Genomic DNA, 27,089 nt, shown 5'->3' with positions numbered 1-27,089 from the left:
TATTTTTAGTGCTGAAGGAGGCAAGCTTGTCTCAGCCAAATTCTGCAGAGAAAAAGTAACAAAATATTGTATAAATAAATGGTTGCCTAAGTTATTCACTTGAAACAATGACCATGGCAAACTCCATACCCCTATTTCTTGGCTTCTTATTTTGGTTCTATTCTTCGCTGGCCTTCGTTCCAGCAACATACTCGAGCAACGAAACCGATTTTCTCGCACTTCTCGCCTTCAAATCCACCATTTTACCTGATCCTCTGGGACCCCTGAACTCGTGGAACCAAACGTCAAATTTCTGTACCTGGGAAGGCATAATTTGCAGCCCACGCTACCATGAAAGAGTTATCGAAATAAATCTAGTATCACGTGGCTTGAAGGGAACTATTTCGCCATATGTAGGCAATCTATCTTTTCTTACAAGGATCTCCCTCCAAAACAATAACTTCCACGGCGTCATACCTCAAGAAATCGGTCGATTAGGAAAACTAGAGTTTGTAGAATTCAGCGGTAATTCTTTCACTGGGGATTTGCCTAGCAATCTGTCACAATGTTCAAATCTTGTTTATCTTAACATGACTGATAATAGCTTTTCTGGTATGATACCACCGGAGCTCGGTTCCCTGCATAAACTAGAGGTTTTTAACTTGACAAACAATAAGTTTTTCGGCATTATCCCTCCCTCCATTGGTAACCTTACATCTCTCACACATCTTTCTCTGAGTTCCTGTGGGTTGACAGGACAAATTCCAGAGTCGTTTGGCCAACTACAGAGCCTAATTCTTCTCCAATTAACGGATAATGGTTTCAGTGGTAGCATTCCTTTGGGACTCTTCAATATATCTACTATTCAATTGTTTGAAGCTGCTACCAATCAGCTAGAAGGAACCATACCAGAAAACATAGGCACCACCCTTACTAGTTTGAGGGGCATTTTGTTGGCACAAAACAAACTAAGTGGGGTGTTTCCTGTTTCACTTCTAAATTCTACGACATTCGAAAGGATAGGCTTATTCTCGAATAAGTTAACAGGGCCAATACCTAAAGATCTTGGCAGGCTTTCGAGGCTCACTGTTGTTGCCATTTGGAGTAACTATTTCGTGGGAGATATCAGTTTTATTTCTTCATTGACAAACTGCACGAACCTAAGTGTTCTTCTAATCGGTAACAACCTGTTCACTGGTTTCTTGCCAATCTCCATCGCCAATCTTTCCGGTAAAATTACCAAGATAGATCTTTCTCATAATAAGATACGTGGAAACATTAGTTCAGATATTCAAAAACTTTACAATCTGACTCGATTGAATCTCTCCAGCAATTATCTTGAGGGTTCTATTCCTCTTGGAATTGGGAATCTTGGAAAATTGATAGATCTTGATCTGGGAGGTAACAGATTTACCAGTGAGATACCATCTTCGATCGGTAACCTGACGTTGTTAAATCACATGTTCTTGCAAGAAAATCACCTCTTCGGAAGTGTACCTAAGAGTCTCATCAATTGCACTTACTTGTTGTCTCTAAATCTCTCTCATAACAATCTTAATGGCTCGATACCACAAGAGATTATGAGTCTTTCTTCCCTCTCTGTTTTTCTTGATCTGTCTCACAATTCCTTCACGGGATCTATTCCACTTGAAGTTGGCTCGTTGACAAAGCTAGGAAACCTACATTTGTCCGACAACAGATTATCTGGACTTATGCCTGCTTCCTTAGGCAGATGCACGAGCTTGGAAGAACTTTATCTCGAGGGAAATTCTTTTGAAGGCGAAATACCTTCCAAGTTGAGTGACTTGGAGGGTTTACAATTCTTGGATCTTTCAAGAAACAACCTTTCCGGGGCAATCCCTGGTTTCTTGAGTAGGCTACACCTCGAAAAACTCAACTTGTCATTCAATAACCTGCAAGGACAAGTCCCAATATCAGGAGTATTTAGAAACAAAACTCTTGTATCTCTTGATGGGAACAAAGAACTCTGCGGAGGGATTCTTGAGCTACAACTTCCCCCTTGCTCTTCATCGAATTCCTCGAAGAAATACAAGTTATCTCAACTGAAATTCCTGATTCCGTTGATGGTTTTTGGAATGATCATCTGTGTATCACTTTCAGTATGCTGGATCAGGTTCATTTTTAGGAGAAAACGCATGAGAAAAGACTCAGTTTCTTCCTTTCCATCCTTTCTCGAGCATGATCACGTTATGAGGCTTTCTTATTCGGATCTTTTAAAGGCCACAGGGGGATTCAACGAGGATAATGTGGTTGGAGTCGGGAGATTTGGATCGGTTTACAAAGGGATTCTTGATGGTTCAGCGCAATTAATAGCAGTAAAAGTGCTTAATCTGTCAGTTAAAGGCGCCTGCAAGAGTTTAGCCGCTGAATGCAACGTATTGAGGAACGCGAGGCATCGAAATTTATTGAAAATATTAAGCATTTGCGATAGCATAGACTCAGAAGGATATACGTTTAAGGCATTGGTTTATGAGTTCAAGGCTAAAGGGAGTCTAGAAAAGTGGTTACACCATAATAAAGAAGAAGATGGTGAGGCAGAATCCAAGAAACTTGACTTGATCCAACGGCTAAAAATCGCCATTGATGTTGCTCATGCGGTAGAGTACTTGCATTGTGGGACTGATTCGGTCATTGTTCATGGTGATTTGAAGCCGAGTAACATACTTTTGGACCATGACATGTTGGCACATGTTGGCGATTTCGGATTGGCTAAGATTGTTTCAAGCATTTTGCCAACAGGTGAAAGTAGTAGTTCGGTTGGAATAATGGGTACCGTTGGATATATTCCTCCAGGTATGATTCTCTCATTGATTTCATAGTATAAAAATTCTATCTCAGTATCTCTAATGTGGTATCATGAAGAAATGTGCAGAATACGGGTCGAGCTGGAGAGTCACAGAACAAGGTGATCTATACAGTTACGGGATTCTTGTTTTGGAGATGTTCACTAAGAGAAGACCAACAAGCTACCCATTTAAGGACCACTTAAATCTTCACAATTTTGTTCGCTGTGCTTTACCAGATCAAGTAATGGAAATCGTTGATCCATTTTTCCGAAAAGTGCATGCCCAGAATTCCAAGCTTAAGGATTGTTTGACTTGTCTACTAAGTGTTGGAGTTGCATGCTCAAGAGAGAATCCGATTCAGAGAATGCCCATGAGTGCCGTGATCCAAGAATTGCAGAGGATAAAAAATTGTTATCAAGGTGGCTAATTTACGGGTTTCAAGTCTTATTAGCCTCAAAGATATTCTCCATTTTGTAGACAATCTTTTTTTTCCAACACATTGCAAATTTGACATGTATATTCCATTGTTTCGAAAATAAATCAACTATATTCTTCTCAAAAAAATGAATAAATAAATCAACTGTGTCCTTCCATTTTGTTCACCATTCACCCGATAATTATGAAGGAGAAAAGTCCGACAATCTCAAAGATAGATAAATCCAAGTATAAAAAATAAAAATAAAAATTTTAAAAAAAAGTTCTACGTAAGTTATTATCAATGTTTAATCTTTTATTAACCACTCTATATATTTTTGTGAGATTATTTTAGTATAATTTTTAATAAATAATTAAGAATTGATACTGGCTTTTTAAAATATTATTCCAAGTGGATGTTCTAAATTAAAGATAAAGATAAATTTTTATAGCAACTCTCTAATAAATTTAATTAAGTACATTCAATTTCATTGGTTCATTTATAAACCTGTAATTTGTTTACAGTTTCCACCAAATGCCCAAGAATCCATCCAAACACACAACAAAGAAAAAAAATTCATAATTCAAAAACTTTCCCCTTTTAATTAATGTGTGATGTACATGTAATAATAAATGTGGTCACGAAGGTCCCCGCGCACCAACTTATCGACCCCATTCTATTCTAACCAAATTTATTGAAGTTAATATTCAACCAAAACTAGCCAGGAGACCTACCATAAGCATAATAAAAAGTAAATGACCAAAATTTGTGTGAGACGGTTTTATGGATCGTATTCTGTGAGACAAATATCTTATTTGGGTCAGCCATGAAAAAATATTATTTTTTATGCTAAGAGTATTACTTTTTATTGTGAATATCGATAGAGTTGATTCGTCTCACAGATAAAGATTAGTGAGGACCGTCACAAGATTTGGGGATCTTTGAAAAATAAAACCATCGTAGGTTTTAAATATTTTTAGAAAAATAAATCAGGGGCCTAATTTATCTAAGCGTTGCCTACGTGGGCAGGCTTTATTAAATTCGGTGACGCATTAATAGACAGTAAATAAAAACCCTGCCCATTGGCATAAACAATTTAGCGTATTTTTATTTAAAAAAACAATAGATTCACATGTTATATTACACATGTGTACGCAGTCGTTATTTACTAATTAAAGCTAAACTGTTTATAATAAATAATTTTTCGTAAACTAAACTATCTAATTTCATATTCTATATTTATCTTTGTTTATATTTTTCTTCTACAATTAAAATTTAAAAAATTATCAACTTCCATTTTATTATTTTTTTTATAAAAAAATTACATCGTTATCCATTTGTCTACTATCACAAATCCAATAGGTTACCGGGAGAAAATTTGTAAAATAAGATTGATCAATTACTATTTTTTTTAAAGAAATAAATCTTCAAATACATTTGATGAAGCCTTTTTTTAAAAAAATAATAATAATAATCGATCAAAATTGAAAAGCTGGAGGGGTCAAGTTTTCCTTAGCCCATTTCCTCAGGATTCCGGAACAAAAAGTCCAAAACAATCTTCTTTTTAAAAAATAAAAATAAAAAAATTGTGAGAGTGGGACACCATGGCAAACTCCATAGCACTGTTTCTTGGCTTCTTATTTTGGTTCAGTTCTCCTGTCACCTTCACTCCTGCAACATGCTCGAGTAACGAAACCGATTTTCTTGCATTACTCGCCTTCAAATCCAGCATTGTACTTGATCCTCTAGGATCTCTAAATTCGTGGAACCAAACATCAAATTTCTGCGTCTGGGAAGGCATAGTTTGCAGCAGACAGTACGACAATAGAGTCGCCGAAATAAATTTAATATGGCGTGGCTTGGTGGGTAACCTTTCGCCATACATAGGTAATCTTACGTTCCTTGCGCGAATCGCCATCCAAAACAATGGCTTCCAAGGCGGTATACCTCAAGAAATCGGTCTTTTAGGACTACTAGAGTTTGTAGAATTCAGCGGTAATTCTTTCACTGGGGATTTGCCTAGCAATCTGTCACAATGTTCAAATCTTGCTTATCTTAACATGACTGATAATAGCTTTTCTGGTATGATACCACCGGAGCTCGGTTCCCTGCATAAACTAGAGGTTTTTAACTTGACAAACAATAAGTTTTTCGGCATTATCCCTCCCTCCATTGGTAACCTTACATCTCTCACACATCTTTCTCTGAGTTCCTGTGGGTTGACAGGACAAATTCCAGAGTCGTTTGGCCAACTACAGAGCCTAATTCTTCTCCAATTAACGGATAATGGTTTCAGTGGTAGCATTCCTTTGGGACTCTTCAATATATCTACTATTCAATTGTTTGAAGCTGCTACCAATCAGCTAGAAGGAACCATACCAGAAAACATAGGCACCACCCTTACTAGTTTGAGGGGCATTTTGTTGGCACAAAACAAACTAAGTGGGGTGTTTCCTGTTTCACTTCTAAATTCTACGACATTCGAAAGGATAGGCTTATTCTCGAATAAGTTAACAGGGCCAATACCTAAAGATCTTGGCAGGCTTTCGAGGCTCACTGTTGTTGCCATTTGGAGTAACTATTTCGTGGGAGATATCAGTTTTATTTCTTCATTGACAAACTGCACGAACCTAAGTGTTCTTCTAATCGGTAACAACCTGTTCACTGGTTTCTTGCCAATCTCCATCGCCAATCTTTCCGGTAAAATTTCCAAGATAGATCTTTCTCATAATAAGATACGTGGAAACATTAGTTCAGATATTCGAAAACTTTACAATCTGACTCGATTGAATCTCTCTAGCAATTATCTTGAGGGTTCTATTCCTCTTGGAATTGGGAATCTTGGTAAATTGATAGATCTTGACCTGGGAGGTAACAGATTTACCAGTGAGATACCATCTTCGATCGGTAACCTGACGTTGTTAAATCACATGTTCTTGCAAGAAAATCACCTCTTCGGAAGTGTACCTAAGAGTCTCATCAATTGCACTTACTTGTTGTCTCTAAATCTCTCTCATAACAATCTTAATGGCTCGATACCACAAGAGATTATGAGTCTTTCTTCCCTCTCTGTTTTTCTTGATCTGTCTCACAATTCCTTAACGGGCTCTATTCCTTTCGAAGTTGGCTCATTGACGAAGCTAGGAACCCTATATTTGTCTGACAATAGATTATCTGGACTTATTCCTGCTTCTTTGGGCAGCTGCACGAGCTTGGAAGAACTTTGTCTTGAGGGCAATTCTTTTGAAGGCGAAATACCTTCCGAGTTGAGTGACTTGGAGGGTCTACAAATCTTAGATATTTCAAGAAACAACCTTTCTGGGGATATCCCAAGTTTTTTGAGTGAGCTACACCTCGAAAAACTTAACTTGTCATTCAATAATTTTCAAGGACAAGTCCCAATATCAGGAGTATTTAGAAACAAAACTCTTGTATCTCTTGGTGGAAACAAAAAACTCTGTGGAGGGATTATTGAGCTAGAACTTCCCGCATGCCCTTCATTGAATTCCTCCATGGAACACTTGTTAACTCAACCGAAATTTCTGATTCCGATACTGGTTTTAGGAATCATCTGCGCAACACTTTTAATATGCTGGATCAGACTCGTATTTAGAAGAAGAAACACAAGTAACAACTCATTTTCTTCCTTTCTGTCGTTTGCTGAAAATTATGCTACGAGGCTTTCTTACTCGGATCTGGTAAAAGCCACTGGGGGGTTCAACGAGGATAATGTGGTTGGAGTCGGGAGATTTGGATCGGTTTACAAAGGTATCCTTCATGGTTCAACGCAATTAATTGCAGTGAAAGTGTTCAATCTGTCTGTTAAAGGTGCCTCCAAGAGTTTGCTGTCAGAATGCAAGGCATTGAGAAATGTGAGGCATCGAAATTTATTGAAAATATTAAGTATTTGTGATAGTATAGACTCACAAGGATATACTTTTAAAGCATTGGTTTATGAGTTCAAGGCTAATGGGAGTTTAGAAAAGTGGATACACCATAATAAAGAAGATGGTGATGCAGAATCCAAAAAACTTGACTTGATCCAACGGCTTGAAATCGCCATTGATGTTGCTCATGCGGTAGAGTACTTGCATTATGGGACTGATTCAGTGATTGTTCATGGTGATTTGAAGCCAAGTAACATTCTTTTGGATCATGATATGGTGGCACTTGTTGGTGATTTCGGATTAGCTAAGATCGTTTCAAGCATTTTGCCAACAGGTGAAAGTAGTAGTTCGATTGGAATAATGGGTACCGTTGGATATATTCCTCCAGGTATGATTCTTTCATTTATTTCATAATATAGAATTCTATCTCAATATATCTAATGTAATATCATGAAGAAATGTTCAGAATACGGGTCGAGCTGGCAGGTCACGACGCAAGGGGATGTCTACAGTTACGGGATTCTTCTCTTGGAGATGTTCACCGGAAGAAGGCCAACAAGTGACTCGTTGAAGGGCAACCTGAATCTTCACGATTTCGTTTGCACTGCGTTACCGGATCAAGTAATGGAAATTGTTGATCCATTTATTCGACACAGACATGAGCAGAATTTGATCAAGATGGAGGGTTGTTTGACATGTATACTAAGCATCGGACTTGCATGCTCAAAGGAGTTACCAGGTGACAGAATGCCCATAAATGTTGTAGTTCAAGAGTTGCAAAGGGTAAAAGATTGTTACGAAGCTGGAGAATCTACAGGTTTCGAGTTTTAGCCCAAAGATTTTGCCATTTCGTGAGGGTGATTTTTCTACCTACTTCTTGGAGACAATAAATATTGAGATATTGTTGTGCTTATATTTTGTTACTGTATATATAATAATATAATTATGAAAGTGTGGATGAAGGTTTCGCATATGTTAATCGTAAGGCATCAAATGTGTATTTTTGTGATTTATTTTATATGATATGGAGATGTATGAAAAATCAATCCTCCAACTTAAATTTCAACAATTGTTTATTAAAAAAACGCTTGAGCAGTTAATTGTGTCTAAGAATTCTCCTCTCTTAACTCCAACTTTAATTGAACCTATTTACTTTTATTACATCCTGCAATTTTTCATCTCTCCTACTATTGATTGCGCAATATTATGACACGTAAATTTTATATTAATAATTTTCCGTTTCATTTTCTATATATTTCAATCTCCTATTAGCTCCAACAAAAGTCAAAAACTTGTGTAAGACAATTCATATGGTCGTATTTTGTGAGACAAATATCTTATTTCATTGTGAATATCGGTAGGGTTGACCCGTCTCATAGATAAAGATTCGTGAGACCGTCTCACGAAAAACCTACTCCCAACAAAAATGTGGATTGGAAACACAAATTTAGTGTTTGGACTGTTTCAAAAAGAGATTTTGATATTCATACGAATAAATCAAGAAAGGTTTAAGACCGGAAGCCAATTTTCTGTTTATAAAAAAGACTTTATTTTTATAAACTTGTATATTTTAGACGTATAATAGAGTGTAGATAACATAAAATAGAGTGTAAATATCATTTTCTATGATTATTTATGAGGAGTATATTGAATTGAATAAAATATATAAACAAAGTTACTGTTTTGGACCGTTTCAAAAATTTAATATTTATTTCATTGTCTCATTGATCTATTGTGACATGAATGAGGAGTATTAAATTATTTTATTTAATAATAATATCGGAGTTTATTTTGAACTAAATAATTGGTTTATTTCTAGAGGATTTTTTTGTGTGAAATTAAATAAAATATTAATACTAATATTGTATACAATTATTTGTAATAATTAAATTCATCGATTGAATTTCTTAAAATTATTTTTTCATTAAGTATGTTTAACCTTTTTCAGTCGCTCGAACTTATTCCTTGATTCCATATTTTGAGTTTCTTCTGTTATTTCAAATATACAATTATAAATTACAAATTGTTTAAGCGACGCAATTATAAAAATATCTATATTTTATTTTTCTTATTCGTATTTGCAACTTAAGATAATACTACAATTAAAACCTAATCATTAATTAATGATATTTTTATGGTATTTACTAGAAGACATCTTTGTATTTGTATTTGTAAACACTTTTTTCCCTTCATATTTCTCAATTAATAAGCGTGAGTAAAATTATAATAAATTTAAATATCAATATCGTACTTTAGCACATTAGTTTAATTGAATTATATTATATTTAACGTGTAATCACGGTCGATACACATGCTTCTTGTTAGTATGTAAAAATTTTAGACCGTGTCAAAGAAGACTATTTGTTATGATCAAACACTTGTCACTAGGTCAAAAAATATATTTGTTAGTCAATCCGTAACTTTCGTAGCAGCACAAGGTGTATTGTCTTACCATTTCCCAATCATTGATATTATCCCCAACAGAGACAATATTACTCGTTAAGATCTGACATCACTCTTTTATGATTTAACTAGTCAATAAGATCAAGTGACGTACAACAACTTCCCAAGAAGTCACTAATCTCATTACTATTATCACTCATGCACATCTAACCCACCACTATTTATTTTTCCTTTTTTGACAATAACTATAATTACGACAAGAGAAAAATATCAGGGTATTTAAGTAGTTATACAAGATACATAATTTTTATATTTTGTTTCGTTCAAATAGTTCGGCTAGTTCTCGATTATTATTTTTAAAAATCAAATACACCTGATAAACCAAACTTAGAGCTACAATTTTTTTAAAACATTAATGCCTTCTCAAAAATAAAGAAACAAATAAACTACATTTCAATTTATTCATGAGTAAGTTTTTTTGCAAGAGGTTCTCATGAATCTTTATTCGTGAGATGAGTTAACAATATCCATATTTATAATAAAAAGTAATACTTTTAACATAAAATATAATTTTTTTTCATGAGTGACCAAATATAATATTTATCTAACAAAATTGACCGTTCTGTTTCACATAATTTTTGTGTTTGTTCACTGTTCACCCGATTACGAAGGAGAAAAAAGATTTTTCACATTGGAAAAGACGTAAAGGATATAATATATATAAATTAGCCTTACTTGAAGTATCACGGCAAAATATTTTTAAGAGACTTTGACTGAACTTATATAACATTCAGAAAGTTGTTCGATAAAAAAAAAAAATTAAGACTAAAAAAAAACTATGTGACATCTTGTAAGAAACTTACAAAAAGTTGGGGTCACCAGGCTTATTTTTTCAAGTTTTAATTTAATATATGTCGTGTGTTACGTATGCGTAATATACGTGGTCACTAGCTAGATTAAAGAATAGCCGAGGTATTGACCCTATTTTATTCTAACAATGGCAGATTGGTTACATGGACGAAGTTCTTCAAAGACCATGGCAAACTCCACAGCACTGTTACTTGGCTTCTTGTTTTGCTTCTATTTTTCTGTCACCTTTACTCCAGCAACATTCTCGAGTAACGAAACCGATTTACTTGCATTACTCGCTTTTAAATCCAGTATTGTACTTGATCCTCTCGGATCTCTAAATTCTTGGAACCAAACATCAAATTTCTGCGTCTGGGAAGGCATAGTTTGTAGCCGAAGGTACAAGAACAGAGTCGCCGAAATAAATTTAATGCGGCGTGGCTTGGTGGGTACCCTTTCGCCTTACATAGGTAATCTCACGTTCCTGACGCGAATCTCCATCCAAAACAATGGCTTCCAAGGCGGTATACCTCAAGAAATCGGTCTTTTAGGACTACTAGAGTTTGTAGAATTCAGCAGTAATTCTTTCACTGGGGAGTTGCCTAGGAATCTGTCACACTGTTCAAATCTTGTTTATCTTAACATGTCTGATAATAGATTTTCTGGTATGATACCACCGGAGCTCGGTTCCATGCATAAAGTAGAGGTTTTTAACTTGAGAGATAATAAGTTTTTAGGCATTATCCCTCCCTCCATTGGGAACCTTACATCTCTCACACATCTTTCTCTGAGTTCCTGTGGGTTGACAGGACAAATTCCAGAAGTCGTTTGGGCGACTGCAAAGCCTAATTATTCTCCAATTAACGGGAAACAGTTTTACTGGTGGCATTCCTTTGGGACTCTTCAATATATCTACCATTCAATTATTTGAAGCTGCTAATAATCAGCTCGAAGGAACCATACCAGAAACCATAGGCATCACGCTTACTAGTTTAACGGGCGTTTTGTTGGCACAAAACAAGCTAAGCGGAGTGTTCCCAGTTTCACTTTTAAACTCTACCGCTCTCCAAAGAATAGGCTTATTCTCTAATAAGTTAACAGGGCCAATACCAAAAGATCTTGGCAGACTTTCGAGGCTCACTGTTGTTGCCATTTGGAGTAACAACTTTGTTGGAGATATCAGTTTTATTTCTTCATTGACAAACTGCACGAACCTAAGAGTTCTTCTAATCGATAACAACTTGTTCACTGGTTTCTTGCCAATCTCCATTGCCAATCTTTCCGGTCAAATTACCCAGCTAGGCATGTCTCATAATAAGATACGAGGAAATATTAGTTCAGATATTCGAAACCTTCACAGTCTGGCTCGATTGAATCTCTCTAGCAATTATCTAGAGGGGTCGATTCCTCTTGGAATTGGGAATCTTGGTAAATTGATATATCTTGATTTGGGAGGCAACAGATTTACCAATGAGATACCATCTTTGTTCGGTAATTTGACGTCGTTAAATCACATGTTTTTTCAAGAAAATCACCTCTTCGGAACTGTACCCAAGAGTCTCATCAATTGTACAAATTTATTATCTCTAGATCTTTCTCATAACAATCTCTATGGCTCGATACCGAAAGAGATTACGAGTCTTTCTTTGCTTTCTGTTTTTCTTGATCTGTCTCACAATTCCTTCACGGGCTCTATTCCTCTCGAAGTTGGCTCATTGACAAAGCTGGGAAACTTAGATTTGTCGGACAATACATTATCTGGACTTATTCCTGCCTCTTTAGGCAGCTGCACAAGCTTGGAAGAACTTTATCTTCAAGGAAATTCTTTTGAAGGGGAAATACCTTCTGAGTTGAGTGACTTAAAGGGTTTACAATTCTTGGATCTTTCAAGAAACAACCTTTCAGGGGAAATCCCTAGTTTCTTGAGTAGGTTACAACTCGAAAAACTTAACTTGTCATTCAATAATCTGCAAGGACAAGTCCCAATATCAGGAGTATTTAGAAACAAAAATCTTGTATCTCTTGGTGGAAACAAAGAACTCTGTGGAGGGATTCTTGAGCTAGAACTCCCCGCATGCCCTTCATTGAAGCACTCCATGGAACACTTGTTAACTCAACCAAAATTTCTGATTCCGACACTGGTTTTCGGAATAATCTGCATAACACTTTTAATATGCTGGATCAGACTCACTTTTCGGAAAAGAAACACAAGGAACAACTCATTTTCTTCCTTTCTGTCCTTTCCTGAAAATCAAGTTATGAGGCTTTCCTACTCGGATCTTGTAAAAGCCACTGGGGGTTTCGACAAGGATAACGTGGTTGGAGTCGGGAGATTTGGATCGGTTTACAAAGGTATCCTTCATGGTTCAGCGCAATTAATTGCAGTGAAAGTGTTCAATCTGTCTGTTAAAGGTGCCTTCAAGAGTTTGCTGTCAGAATGCAAGGCATTGAGAAATGTGAGGCATCGAAATTTATTGAAAATATTAAGTATTTGTGATAGTATAGACTCACAAGGATATACTTTTAAAGCATTGGTTTATGAGTTCAAGGCTAATGGGAGTTTAGAAAAGTGGATACACCCTAATAGAGAAGATGGTGATTCAGAATCCACGAAACTTGACTTGATCCAACGGCTTGAAATCGCCATTGATGTTGCTCATGCGGTAGAGTACTTGCATCGTGGGACTGATTCGGTGATTGTTCATGGTGATTTGAAGCCAAGTAACATTCTTTTGGATCATGATATGGTGGCACTTGTTGGTGATTTCGGATTGGCTAAGATCGTTTCGAGCATTTTGCCAACAGGTGAAAGTAGTAGTTCGGTGGGAATCATCGGTACCTTTGGTTATATTCCTCCAGGTATGATTCCTCTCATTGATTTCATAATACAAAATTCTATCTCAATATATCTAATGTAATATCATGAAGAAATGTTCAGAATACGGGTCGAGCTGGCAGGTCACGACGCAAGGGGATGTATACAGTTACGGTATTCTTCTCTTGGAGATGTTCACCGGAAGAAGGCCAACGAGTGACTCGTTCAAGGGCCACCTGAATCTTCATGATTTCGTTCGTAGTGCGTTACCGGATCAAGTAATGGAAATTGTTGATCCAATTGTTCTAGAAGGACATGAGCAGAATTTGATCAAGATGGAGAAATGTTTGACATGTATACTAAGCATTGGACTTGCATGCTCAGAGGAGTTACCAGGTGACAGAATGGCCATGAATGATGTGGTTCAAGGGTTGCAAATGGTAAAAGATTATCATGAGGCTGGAGGTTTTACAGGTTTCCAGTTTTAGCCCAAAGATTTTACCATATTATGAGAGTGATTTGTGTTTTTTTTTTAAATCAGAGATTTTGTCTATGTATCAGACAATATTATGTGTGTACGTATATTTTGTTGCTAAAAATGTTATTATGATCACGGTCATTACTGTATTTTGAGTTTTATATTAATCGAGGTAAAGAAAATAAATTAAGAAGGGACGAAATCTTTTATTGTTATTGATGTTCTAAATCGTGCTATACTTTCCCAAACAATTTTTGTTTGCAAAAATTATTAAAAAGTAAATTACTAAACAATATGCCTGAAGAAAATAAAATAATTCATATACCAAACATTGGATTAATCTATTCTTTTAATTAAAAAATTATCAATATATTGTTTTAATCATTTAAAGTGCATGACATCTAATTTATTGTTGATTTTTTTAAAAAAAAATAGATAAATCAAATGTTTTTTTTGTGATTTATTTTATTTTCTTTATGCATATTTTTAATACATTTATTTTTAAATAATTTTTTCAAATAAAACTTGTTTGACCAAAATATAACACAATTTAAAATACTAAATATAATGGATGATTTCGTCCCATTTCACGTGGTTCATTAAATATTTGAGCATCATCAAAAAAATTTAAACTTACTAGCTTTGTTGACTTTTATTATTATTGTTACTATTTATTAGACCTTCCTTTTTCTTAAAAAATACATAGATCTAAATGTAAAATAATATTTAAATTTGAAAAACTAATATTATGTAGTGGGAGAATCATTTTCCCTGACTGAGTTAGCTTAATGTAGTTAAAAAATTTATTCTTAATCTTATTTGAATTTTTTTATAGATGATCTTCTCAATTAAATCGTAAAATTCTTATATTTAGAAATGTGAATATTATATAAATAATATTGAAAAATATTATTTATTTTATTGACGATGAAATATACAATCCAGACTGATTATTTTATGAATATTGAGTAAACTCGAACTAACACTTAATTTTCCTAACTTGTCCAACGTCTTATTGATGAAAACCTCACCCTCCTCGAATAATAGAAAACAGAAGTCGTGACGAAAGTTCTTCTCTCCTAGCGGTCAAACCTCACTTGTTTTCGGATTCTCTATCCTCTTCTTGAATCACCGATCATATTTTTCTAGCAGAAAATGGATCAGAATCAAGAACAGGCATTGGCTCAGATGAGGAAATCAGTCCAAATGCTTGGTTCTTCCACCGAGGTAATCTTTGTACCATCCTTTTGCGCTCGTTTTGCAGCAAATGTGCAACCATTTTAATTGTGATAGAAAATTTTGAAGTTTTGTTTTTCTTTGTGAAATACTCAAGTGTCATTTGTGTTGCAGCACTGTGGAGACCCTACACTGATGAGATTCCTGATTGCAAGGTCAATGGACACAGACAAGGCTTCAAAAATGTTTGTGCAGTGGCAGAAATGGAGGGCTGCATCCGTGCCTCTGGGTCACATCCCTGAATCTGAAGTTGAGGATGAATTAAACGCAAAGAAAATTTATTTGCAGGGTTTATCTGAAAAAGGGTACCCCGTGATGGTGGTTAAAGCCAATAAGCATTTCCCTTCCAAGGATCAGCTTCAATTCAAGAGTGAGTGATATATTTTCATTTATTACTAACTAATTTGTTTCTTAGTTTCTTTAGTATTTGGCATTATTTCTTGATTTTTGGTTTAGTACTTAAAGATTCTTGCTTTGAGTTATTGGATTATGCCTTTCTTATCTTTTTGTTGTTCCGTTGATGTTGGTACTGCAAAATAAGTATGCTATAATTTATATTTTCTCGAGGAAACCATTTCATTATAAAATTTAATTGGTTTTGACAATCTGAAGTTTATTAATTGTTTATTAACATGGGGCCTTTCTATGATCTCTCCATCACACTACCAAACTCCTTATTTTGATATTTTTTTAATAATTTAAGCTTAATTTTCGCGTATGTGGAAGTTGATTTTCTAATACGTCTTTTAGTTTAAAGATCATTTTGGGTATGCACTTCGGAGTTCCCTGCTAAAAATAGCTAAATGTATACGTTTGAAACACAACCTTGGATCAACAGAGCGAATATCAAATTCTTGTCGTATACTGAGGCTTTCTTTTCTCTGTTGTCCGTCGATGCGGGATTAGGTACATGATGTGATTCTAACATACATTTGTCGTCGACAAATGCATGGATGATGAATGTAAAGTTTGGTATTTCATTAAGTGTATCCGTTTTTTTGGCTAGTGATTGTGATATATTCATGTTAGCAGTTTGGAAAGTCTTGTACCAATCAAGCGTGTGCTACTCATACTTGACTTGTTTCCTTTTGTATTTACATGTGATGTCTTTTGTGAATTGTTGTAATGTCTGCTGTAATATATTGGAATCAAAACCTACTTCTGGTTTACTTAATTGTCAATACTTCAATGTTCGATTATGTAGTGGTTGGAAGTTTGTGGAGTGAAAATTATTTTTACTTGAAAATTTAGGGATTAATCATGCGTGGTAACACATTTTTGGAATATTCATCATTTAAAAAACTCGTTTTGATGCAGAATTCGTGATTTATCTACTGGACAAGACTATTGCAAGGTATAGATCCTAGACATCTCTGTGATATGAGAATAAAGATAATTATATTCGCAACTCTTCTTGGGAATTCTGTTGGAGTCAGCAAAAACTTTTTACTTTGAAACAAACATCTATACATTATTGTAATTGTCATTGGTTTTTTTATAAAATATCGGTGTCCTGCTAACTTCTTGTTCTGAAAATATGGTCAACTAGGACATGTATAGTAGATCAAGATTGCAGTTATATGACTATAATTACTCCGAAGCCACTTGTATCTTCTGCTCTTAAAATTAAGCTTAAATTCTGGCTCAGGATGTGATGTTTTACCTTTACAGTTCTTTCAAAGGCAGAGAAATTGGAAATGAAAAGTTGATTGGCGTTATTGATCTGAATCAAATTTCCTACAAGAACGTAGACGCTCGTGGCTTAATCACCGGTTTTCAGTACTTACAAGTAAGTCGCCCCAACACACCTTTCCCAAGAGCGGTGCTTTTTGTCAAAATTCATCGATTCTGACTATCACACAGAGACATTTTTATTGTCATTCATAACGAGTATGTGTGCCACCGCACAGGCATACTATCCTGAGCGGTTGGCCAAGTTATACTTGCTACACATGCCATGGTTTTTCGTGAGCGTCTGGAGATTTGTTTCACGTTTCTTGGAGAAAGCTACTTTAGAAAAGGTATATTCGATAATGAGATCTCTCTTTTTGTCAAAGCCTATAGTGTATACTGAATTGGTGCCCTTTACATGTTAAATTCTATTCTTGAAATTTAATGCAGGTTGTGGTTGTGACGAATGAAGAGGAAAGTAGAGATTTTGTGAAGGAAATTGGCGAAGAAGCATTGGCAGGAGAGTATGGTGGGCGAGCTAAACCTGTGCCCATTCAAGATTTCGTACTGATACCATTAGAAGACTCATCCCTCTGAGTAGTCATCCACTGTAGTTCCATCTCGACCTCAACCTGCAGAAAAAAACTAATGTACGGATCATACTTTATGAGTCAAATAAGTAAAAATTATTTGACAAAAACAAATTATGATAAGGAGGTCATTTTCAAAAATCGCTTCGGGAACGATTCATTACTTGTTTGTATAATAAAATGTGCTTCAGTAAACGATGGATTATTTGTTAGTTTCTTGATGACTGCAAATGATTCTGCCTTTTTTACCTAAAAAATAGTTAGGTGTCTTGATGTATCAGGTTTGGCGGCTTGGTTTATGAACAATACTGCACATGACTGTTGATGCAAAGCTTAAAAATGAGGATCATAATCAAGAATTTACTTGGTAGATATTTTAAAATAAGATAATTGTTTTTGGACGGACATAAGATATTTTTTTGAGAAGAGAGAATTGTTGAGATCGTTGAAAAATGCATTGTTGGGAATTTATACTAAATATTTTTAAAGTGAGTTGGATCGACCGGCTTGAAGTGATAGATTTTTTTTTTTTTTATTTTATGGAAAAGGAAATAATAGATTTCAAATTATCTAATTTGTTTGGATCAACAAAATTCAATATATTATTCACGATTGTATACTTTGATGGGCTGCAATCACTTAAATGAGATGTTTCCCTCTTTTATACCAATCCAAAGGCGTTAAAATTAAAACATTGTTTCATATGTGAATAATGATGAGGTATTAATTAATGATTTTTTTTATCTAATATTTATCTTATGAGTAAAACAAGATAAAAAGAATCAACGATATGTCTGCTTTTACAAGTAAAATGTACACGACGGAACAAAATCAACCCCCCACTTTACACGCATTCCTACAAACTGCAATTAAAACAGCCTTTTGATTGGGTTAACTAAACTGACTTGTTTTCCCCCTTTCAAAATCAATAGATTTCAACAAAGAAAACTTCACCCTTAGGCAAATCTTTCCCTTTTCCATGTCCAATTTGGCCCCAGTCACCAGCCAATGTCCAGGACTATCCAACGGCCCTCTACACAACTGCGCCATATCTACGAATTTCAAAAGCTTCTGCGTTAGAATCGGAACCGGTGGTCCTGTCGGATACACCCCCGAGTCCACGATGACTTGTTCCGGTTTCTCCTTCTCCACGTGGCCTGTTATTGACGTGGTTATCGATGAAAAGAATCCCGATTTTATCGAGTTGTGTTCCGATGCTGCATGCATCCAATTAGACTGAATGATGCATGAGTTTGATAACTTTGAGTAAGCAAGACGAAGGTGTAACACATCTTTGGAATCATGCTTTTTCACGTGGAGTTGGGCTCCCGTGACAATGAAGGACGTGTCTCGTGACGGACTTAACCATTTTAGGTCGGGTTTCACCGGGGCAGTGCAGATGTGGGAGAATTTTTTCCATTGGATCGGTTCGAAGTATCGATGGTTGTCGGGGATTTCTTCGGATCCGCGCCATGTTATGGCGCCATTGATCTTGTTTTGGAAGTGGACCGGAGGGGTGGTCAAGTGTTGGAGATGCACTCCCAGCCTGAAAAGTCATGTATACATGCATGGTGTCACTTGATTGTGTTCCTTCATCAGTGTATATATATATATATATATATATATATATATATATATATATATATATATAGTTAAATTTCTATTCACTTGATCAAGTTTTGGGAAAAAAAAATCATCACTTAGAATATGCTGATTATCTTCAATAATTTTAAAAAGATCCGAATTTCTCATCTTCTCAACTTAATCCTTGCATTTAATTCAGTTACATATAAAAAAAGTTAATAAATTTTTTTTAAAAATAATATAAAACGGGTTATGGGATGCACAAAATAGATTCTTACCGATTGCATTTTATGCCCTCTAGATATAACCTCATTCCAGTCACGGGTAAATTGCCAACAGTGACCTAATCACAGTTAATTAATGTTAAAAAGAAAATCATCACGCGACCTTGGTAATTAATTACTGTGTAATAACAATACCTGGGTGGTATTCACGTATAGCTTAGGGCCCATGAGGTTAAAATTCAAAGATGGCGTTTGCTTGACCCTGTTTCTAGCTGGGCCCATGGAGAGGTCGTTGTGTATGGGGGCCCAAATTTTGTGTGTTTGAAAGTCCAGGAAATACTCCAAATCAGCTATTGGAGGCTTGTCTGCTCGTATTTTTTTTTTTTTAAAAAAAACAACAATAAAAAAATTGCAATCAATCAAACAAGTGGAAAAAGAAAACCAAAGCAGGAAAAATAGATGACTTCGGCGAAGAACGTTAAATATCGTTACATAGAAATTTTATAAATATTTACCTTGTGGGACCCACACAAAAATATATGACCAAGTAAATCACATTAATTTTGACAGAGACATGAAAAGCGATAAGCACGATGCATATGTGACAAGATCCACGCCATATCATTATATAATTTCGGCCATATAATTGGAGATCTTCTAGAAGAAATATAATATTTTTTGGATACTTTCCCAACCCAATATTTCATTTTCATAATAATTAGCAATTAATTTCTCCGAAAAATCTTTTAATGTATTACAATGTATAAATAAGATATTTGAATACTCCACAAAAGACCGATAATAAACTAGGAAACACGGCTTACATCGAAGATAGAGATTGATGGCATGAGACAAGAAGCCTTTGCCGGGAACCCCTCTCAGTAGAGAAGTGATTGGTATGAGATTGAAATGGACCGCATCCGGCATTAATGGAACCGTTGGCAGCCATTCACAGTGTGTATTCACACACGAATCCCCACCCCTTTTTGAACATATCACACTGATCCCCTGCACATAAATATATTTGTAAACACATTATTCTGGGCTCCAAATGCACCTCCAGATTTACTTATGGATGAGTTAAAAGTATGCGATTCGAACTCGAGTCGTGGTTGGCTTGCCCGCGATATAGTACTTATTTCAACATTTACAGCGTAAAATATTTATTTTTTAGGATCTTTGTTTACATGAAAGATAACCATCAAACCTACATCTTTTGATGTAATTGACTCGTAACTGTTGAGAATACTATGTTGCGGATCGAAAACGTTGAATGCCTGTGGTGCCTGCGTGATTCGTCCAAACATAAACGTGCATAAATAATTCGTCATCTTAATTACACAAATAATATGCCAGAGACAATTGAATTGAACCTTGTGTTTTTGTTCTTTTGTTTTGAACTGATGCGGAGAAAATGTGCATGTTCCACTGAATAATTGGTCCCCAAGCACATACAAGTGATTCTTGAGCTCTGATGGTTCCATGCTTGAAGACTTGTCTTGCTTTACCAAAACCACATCATGCCCACCAATACCAAGCCCCACAATTACGTGAGTTCCATTTTTTTCTATGAATCTGTTCCTCGTTCGCAATAAATAAATAAACACGTATCATTAACAATTACGTGTGCCAGATTATACTTTTTTTAGATTCAGTTCTAGTGTTTGATAAAACGATGTCAACTTTTACTTTCACCCGACATGATATTCAACTACCCTGGTTATTAAACTCGTTAAGACTCAAGTATGATATATTACGAGTTCAAAATTTACAGTGAAATTGATAGAAGATTAATGTGGTTAATTATTCTTGACGTGAGTGGATAAGATGATGTGCATTGAAGATATACGTGTGTTGCGATGTATGGTCGATTCTGAGCTACCATAAATTTTCTTTTGATTTAATTATTCTGAGGAGGATTATTTTAGTCAAACCTAATTTAATAAGTAAGAAGAACACCAAAATGTCAAGAATGTTGAAATTACAAAAGACAGCTACTAGAAAATTTTTCATTTCAATATGAAATGTGTTGGGATAATCTTAGCCATCAAATTAGCATAACTTGTCATACTATATGCTCCCATTTCTGACTTTCTCGAAATATAAAATATAGAATTTTGAACGACGTGCTATGATGTGCATATGTTAATGCCTCCAGAAAATAATTAATTTTTATTTTTACTCTTTGATCAACTATCCGTTGACTAAGGACACCGAGATGGAACCCAATCAAGGTGATAATATGAAAACATTTAAAATATTAAAGAAATATCTCAGCTCATATAAGTGTGAATAAAAATAAATAAATATTGTAGTAATAAAAATTAAAATAGAAAATACTTTGCAAATAAATCGTCTTTCCCCCCTAATTTCACACCGATTTATTATTATTATTATTATTATTATTATTATAACCGATATTAAAACCCCACACTTCTGCAAATTCCACGCTAAGACTTGGTCATTGAATGCCAGTAGGTTGTCACATCTTCAAGGTCTGGCGTCTGTGCCTTGGTGTGTCAACTATACTTTGTTTGTATAATTATGTATAAATGTTGGAATATAATTTATATAAAAAAAAACAGCGGTGATTTGTTATGATGTATTCCTTTAAGAAAAGTGTTGTGTCAATTATAATTAGATTTTTGTACATTATTAACGAGCAATATGTATATAAACCTAAAAAAATGTCGTTTGAGCTATTACTCTACCATACTTTTATTTAATGCATTTAAATTACAAGAGAATTTCTAGCAATACCCACCAAAAGTTAGTGTGTGTTAAATTTTTTAAGTTAAGTAAATTAAGTTCGTTTTACCTCGCAAGAGCAGAAGGATCCCACGTAGAAGGAACAGCATTCCGCACTTCATCGGCAAGAATAAGTGGATATCTATCGATATGGATATTGAACAGAATGATAAAATATCCATCAAACGCTAAACATTTTGTGCTCGCAGCATCAGTAGCCCACGACCCGCTGTGGAATCCGAACATGGAGTTGAACTGCCCCGACGGGATTTTACCCGAAACCGAGCTTTTTTGGTTGAAAAACTCCGACATCTGAATCGAAGAATAAGATAATCACGTATTTGACTTCAGTTAAATAATCCAGACGTAATATATACAATATGTTCGTTATACGCACCTGGTTAAAATCAAGGATATCCGATTGGTACCTCGTAAGATCGCCTTTGTCACATTTTATATCGATTGAGACATTATCAATGGATCCGAACCCTGGTACTGAGAGCTGTCTGGTTTCTGTTTCGTTAAGGACGATGATCCTGTTGTCTCCTTTGCAGAACTTGAGTCGAAAATTGGACGAAATATCGAAACCTTTGCCGAGGCTGTTCAGGGCCTTGAGCACAATTCCATGGTCCCTCATTTTTCGTTTTCAATTTCTCAAGGTTGGTTTCTGCACATATATATATATATATATATATATATATCAGTCAGGTAGACGGGGTTATGTTTGTATGGTTGAAAGCGTGTGAGTAAAAGGTAAGGACGTTATATAATATAAGTGTTTTGACGTGGGCTAAATAAAGAAAAGATATTTTTTGTATTATAAAGTATTTAAATGCGTGGTCACATATACCATATGGTTTGAAACAGAATGAAAATCGGAAGAAGTTGAGGAAGTTTCATGTTCTCTTGATTTTATATAATTTGAAGCTGTCCATTTTTAGAATTAACTTTGACTTTAATCATATTTATTTTGCGTGTTAGTCGACTAAATAGGCTCCTGACTCTCAATTAATGTAATGCGCAATTTTGTAAGATTATTTTGTAAAAAAATCGATTTTAAGATTTTAGATCTTAAAAATTCAATTTAAGCATTATAGCTTTATAAATTCGGGAGTAGAATGGATTTAGAGAGAGCAGACAAGGATTTGGTTCCTGTTAGGAATAAAATCTGCAATTGGTATTTACATTTCCGTAAGAGTCGTGGATTGATTTGTTCTCAGAACTTGTTCATATCACGGTTCTACAATTATCCACGCTTCTTGTTTATGCAACAGTAGGAAAACAAAATAAAATTTTTTTAAAAAAAATTAATAATAAGCCTAACGTTTTGAGTAATTGAAAAATATATAATGTAGTATCATTTTTGCACGAAGTCAAAATAGCGTAATTTTTTTTAATGAAATATAACATTCCATTAAAAGGTAAAAAATGTTGTTCAGGTACAAATAACATAATATGTAGAATTATGACAAATGAGAAATAATAATAATAATAATGATAATAATAATAATAATAATAATAATGGTAGAGGTATGATATTAGTAGAACATTTATGGATAGATCAGAATATGAATGGCTTCCTAATCTTATAATTAAAATTAAAATAATTGAAAAGTACGAGGTTCTAAATACAATTCCATATTTTTAGCACTTCGTGTCGATCGACTCTTTATTTTTCCAACGATTTTCTCGGTTTATCTGATCGATCGGCTGTATTTTCGCAAAATGAAAATTCAAAAAAAATTCTAAATTAATGAAAAAGAGTACAAATAAATACATGAAAATTCACATGTACGTCAAAGCAGGCTATGAGTATTTTAAAGATGATATTAGATGAAAAATAACTAAATTTTATTTCAAGTAGTCGATACGACGGAAAGTCGGAATGTTAGAAAAAGTCTTGTAAAAACAACTTCATTTTCTTTGATTTAATGTATAGCCAAGACCTGAAAACAAAATCTCCCCGGTTCTTATTAAGAGGCATTAATTGCCTTTTATTTGCTTCTTTTGTTTGTTTTGGATAAATAAAATGTTTTAGATATTGTGAGATGAATATTAAAGCAGCCTTTTGTTCCACGTCCGATCCGAATCTGTTCACACTTGATCTAGCTGCTACGTATCAGAAAGCAGTGTGAATATTTGAATTTTTTTGTGATAATAAAATAACTTGGCAGCTTGTACGTACGTAGTTCCAGATTAACTAGGATATTTATATGTTCTATGCTATATAATTTACCAAAATTGTTATTCTCATTTTCAGAATTCCAGTAAAGAATCGTGAAACTCTTTAAGATCGATGGGATCTTAAGTTCATCTCACTTGTATCGGGGTAGTTTAGAAAGGAATTACTTTAACCCTCCTTGTATTAAAAAATTTCTTTCATTAATCAATAGAGTCACACGCTAATCAATAGAGTCACACGCTAATCGAGTACCAATTCTACAATTTTTACCGATAAAAGAAAATCTAATTTTTTGACACGGAATACTAATAGAATAAAGGCAAAAACTTGCATGAGATTGTCACACGGTTCGTATTTTGTGAGACGGATCTCTTATTTGACCCGTCTCACAGATAACGATTCGTGACACCGTATCACAAAAGACCTCGTCTAGAATAAAATGTTGAAAATTAGTGAAATCTTTCATAAAGATGTGAACGTAAAAGTTCAAAGGTCTAACTACGAGTAGAAAACAGTTTTGACCAAAAAAATCAACACGAAGAAGAATTTTATTCAGGTGTTCCTATTCTTTGATTTGTTTTTCCAAACTTGACTTGACCTCAACGAGTTCACTGTAATATGATGGGAAAGTAAATCATACTACAATCAAGTAGTTATTACTGTTATCCACTAAAAATAAAACAAAAAAATAAGACGATGCTGAATTTTGATTTCATACGAGGAGTATTCATATTTCAAATTTTTAAATATCCGAAGAAATCTTGAAAATTGATAAAAATTTTTAAAAAAATACGCAGCTTTAATTGATTATGTAACCGAGCACATCTGATTATGTATTGACAGAAATGGAGAAAATTGTACGTTCTTGTTCGGGAAATGATTCGCTACTTTTTATGATACTGATATGAAACACGTGCGATGCACGTAAATAACAATTATATGATAAAAATAAAAAATTTGATTTAAACTATTTATTTTCAATTCTTATTTAAAAAACCAAAAAATATGTTAGTATTAAACTTCCTATTATTATACTATTATATACTTATCATGTTATTATACTTATTGTATATATAATTATTTTTTTCATATTTATTATTGTAATACTATAATTTATTACTTAAAATAGAAATTGTACTAAAAATATAATTACAAAATTACAATAAAATAATTAGAAAAAATGTAGAGAGAAAATTAAAAGGATAAAACATTTAAATGTAGTATAAATATAGTTATTTGATAAAATTAATATAGAAGTTACATTCTATTCTTGAAGTGTGTATAGAAGGTTAATTTTGTCATTGCACAATTGGAAAACAATGTCTTTCATCCACACTTGAATGTTAATTTTGTCATTGTATAATTGGAGAACAATGTCCTTTATCCACACTTTTATAGGTATATATATATATATATATATATATATATATATATATATATATATATATATATATATTTGTGATACTATAATTTATTATTTAATTTAAAATTGTACTAAAAATATAATTAAAAGATTACAATAAAATCATTGGAAAAAAATGTAGAGAGAAAATTAAAAAGATAAAACATTTAAATGTAGTATAAAGATGAGTTATTTGATAAAATTAATATATGAGTTACATTTTATTCTTGAAGTGTGTATAGAAGGTTAATTTTGTCATTGCACAATTGAAAAACAATGTCTTTCATCGACACTTTTATAGGTATTAAGAAAAATTAGTTCTTATTTTGGTTTCAGTGGTCCTGAAAATCATGGTCGCGTTTACCTTTAGATTCTTATTATCTAAATCTTAAACATTCTTAGTAGATATTTCAAATGCTACTAATTTTTTGTTTATTGAATGTATAAATTTGTTTGATACATAATGTTTTTTTTTAAAAAAATGTTACTAAAACTTTTAAATTTCTTATTATAGCTAAACTGTTTGAATTATTCTAAGATATTCATAATTTATGCATTATTAATATATTAACACTCATAATTATTGATAAAAATTCTCCTAAATAATTTATTAAACTCTTTATTTTCAATTCTTAGATAAAAAACAAAAAAATATATTAGTATTAAACTTCATATTATTATATACTTATATGTTTCTACTTATTGAATATATAAATAATTTTTTCATATTTCTTCTTGTGATACTATAATTTGTTACTTAATTAGAAAATGCACTAAAAATATAATTACAAATTTCATTAAAATAATAAATTATGATATAGAGAGAAAATTAAAAAGATAAAACATTTAAATGTAGTATAAAGAAGAATTATTTGAGAAAATTAATTATGAGTTATATCTTATTCTTGAAATGATATAAATTACACAATAAATATAATTGTAGTGATAATTCATTAGCAATTTGTTAGAATTTTACATATATATCCTTATTGAGTTTTTGGATTTTAATTAATAAGAAGGATATTTGTGTCTTATCATGCATGGGTCTTTCATATATATATTTTTTGAAGTTCTTTTTTAAAATTCTATATATTTTATAATGAGTCATTTCATTATTAATATAACTCAATTTTATTTCTCTAACGCTCGTTTACAATTGAAAATATCCACACATTTATATGTATATAAAATGAAATATTGTTTTTTTAAAAATGAAATAGAATAAAATATGACACAATTAAATATTATAACGAAAAAAGATAAGAGTAGAAAGTCAAAAATACAAAATCATAACCATAAAATGTGATTAATTAGTATTACTTATTAATTAATAGATTAAGTGTGAAATTACCACATATGTTACTTGATAATGAAAAGAAGAAAACATGGGAAGGATAATTATGTCTGTTCACAATTGAAAAACTTTTCAAATATCCATATTTTATAGATATATATACAGTTTTGATATGTTGCACACCTACCGTGCACCCCTATGTGAGCACCGATGAGGTGTCACTCACCCATTGGATCCAATGGGTGAGTGACACCTCATCGGTGCTCACATAGGGGTGCACGGTGATCCAATGGGTGAGTGACACCTCATCGGTGCTCACATAGGGGTGCACGGTAGGTGTACAGCATATCAAAACTGATATATATATATATATAGATTGTCTTAGCAATACGAATGTTTTATCAATACACACAGAGTCCATACTTTTTCCAATAGAGCGCACCTTGCTCACTTTGTTACATCCTATGATAAAAACTCAAAGAGTTTCATATAACAAGGAAACATGGAATCAGAAATCATTGATTT

General features: G+C 33.6%; 4 protein-coding genes across 5 annotated transcripts; 3 read left to right on the top strand and 1 right to left on the bottom strand.

Moving 5' to 3' along the window:
* On the top strand, positions 1-3,306 carry LOC142552714 (uncharacterized). Its single transcript, XM_075662486.1, has 2 exons — positions 1-2,793; positions 2,873-3,306. Exons 1-2 carry the CDS (start codon positions 108-110, stop codon positions 3,211-3,213), a joined length of 3,027 nt encoding a protein of 1,008 aa, XP_075518601.1. The 5' UTR covers positions 1-107; the 3' UTR covers positions 3,214-3,306.
* A 1,483-nt stretch (positions 3,307-4,789) lies between these two features.
* Positions 4,790-13,682, top strand: LOC142554270 (uncharacterized). The gene is made up of 5 exons (XM_075664955.1): positions 4,790-7,476; positions 7,555-7,918; positions 10,653-11,046; positions 11,147-13,199; positions 13,279-13,682. The coding sequence occupies exons 1-5, from the start codon at positions 4,806-4,808 to the stop codon at positions 13,641-13,643; spliced, it is 5,847 nt and encodes a 1,948-aa protein (XP_075521070.1). The 5' UTR covers positions 4,790-4,805; the 3' UTR covers positions 13,644-13,682.
* A 942-nt stretch (positions 13,683-14,624) lies between these two features.
* On the top strand, positions 14,625-17,343 carry LOC142552713 (CRAL-TRIO domain-containing protein YKL091C). Its single transcript, XM_075662485.1, has 6 exons — positions 14,625-14,860; positions 14,984-15,239; positions 16,187-16,223; positions 16,541-16,658; positions 16,780-16,890; positions 16,991-17,343. Exons 1-6 carry the CDS (start codon positions 14,789-14,791, stop codon positions 17,135-17,137), a joined length of 741 nt encoding a protein of 246 aa, XP_075518600.1. The 5' UTR covers positions 14,625-14,788; the 3' UTR covers positions 17,138-17,343.
* Positions 17,344-17,880: 537 nt separating this feature from the next.
* LOC142552712 (MACPF domain-containing protein At1g14780-like) lies at positions 17,881-22,387 on the bottom strand. 2 transcript variants are annotated; one of them, XM_075662483.1, is made up of 8 exons: positions 22,084-22,386; positions 21,757-21,998; positions 20,312-20,513; positions 20,150-20,224; positions 19,763-19,946; positions 19,134-19,303; positions 18,993-19,057; positions 17,881-18,676 (listed from the first exon to the last, which is right to left on the bottom strand). In XM_075662483.1, the coding sequence occupies exons 1-8, from the start codon at positions 22,321-22,323 to the stop codon at positions 18,022-18,024; spliced, it is 1,833 nt and encodes a 610-aa protein (XP_075518598.1). In that variant the 5' UTR covers positions 22,324-22,386; the 3' UTR covers positions 17,881-18,021. The 2 variants fall into 2 exon arrangements, with proteins under 2 accessions (XP_075518598.1, XP_075518599.1); XM_075662484.1 differs by lacking the exon at positions 20,150-20,224 and having other exon boundaries at positions 22,084-22,387.
* Between the last annotated feature and the right edge of the window lie 4,702 nt (positions 22,388-27,089).

This window comes from Primulina tabacum, chromosome 8 (genome assembly GCF_025594145.1).
Source record: "Primulina tabacum isolate GXHZ01 chromosome 8, ASM2559414v2, whole genome shotgun sequence".
NCBI classification, from domain to species: domain Eukaryota; kingdom Viridiplantae; phylum Streptophyta; class Magnoliopsida; order Lamiales; family Gesneriaceae; genus Primulina; species Primulina tabacum.
Note: the sequence above shows the minus strand (reverse complement) of the source record. Positions and strands in the feature narration are given on the sequence as shown.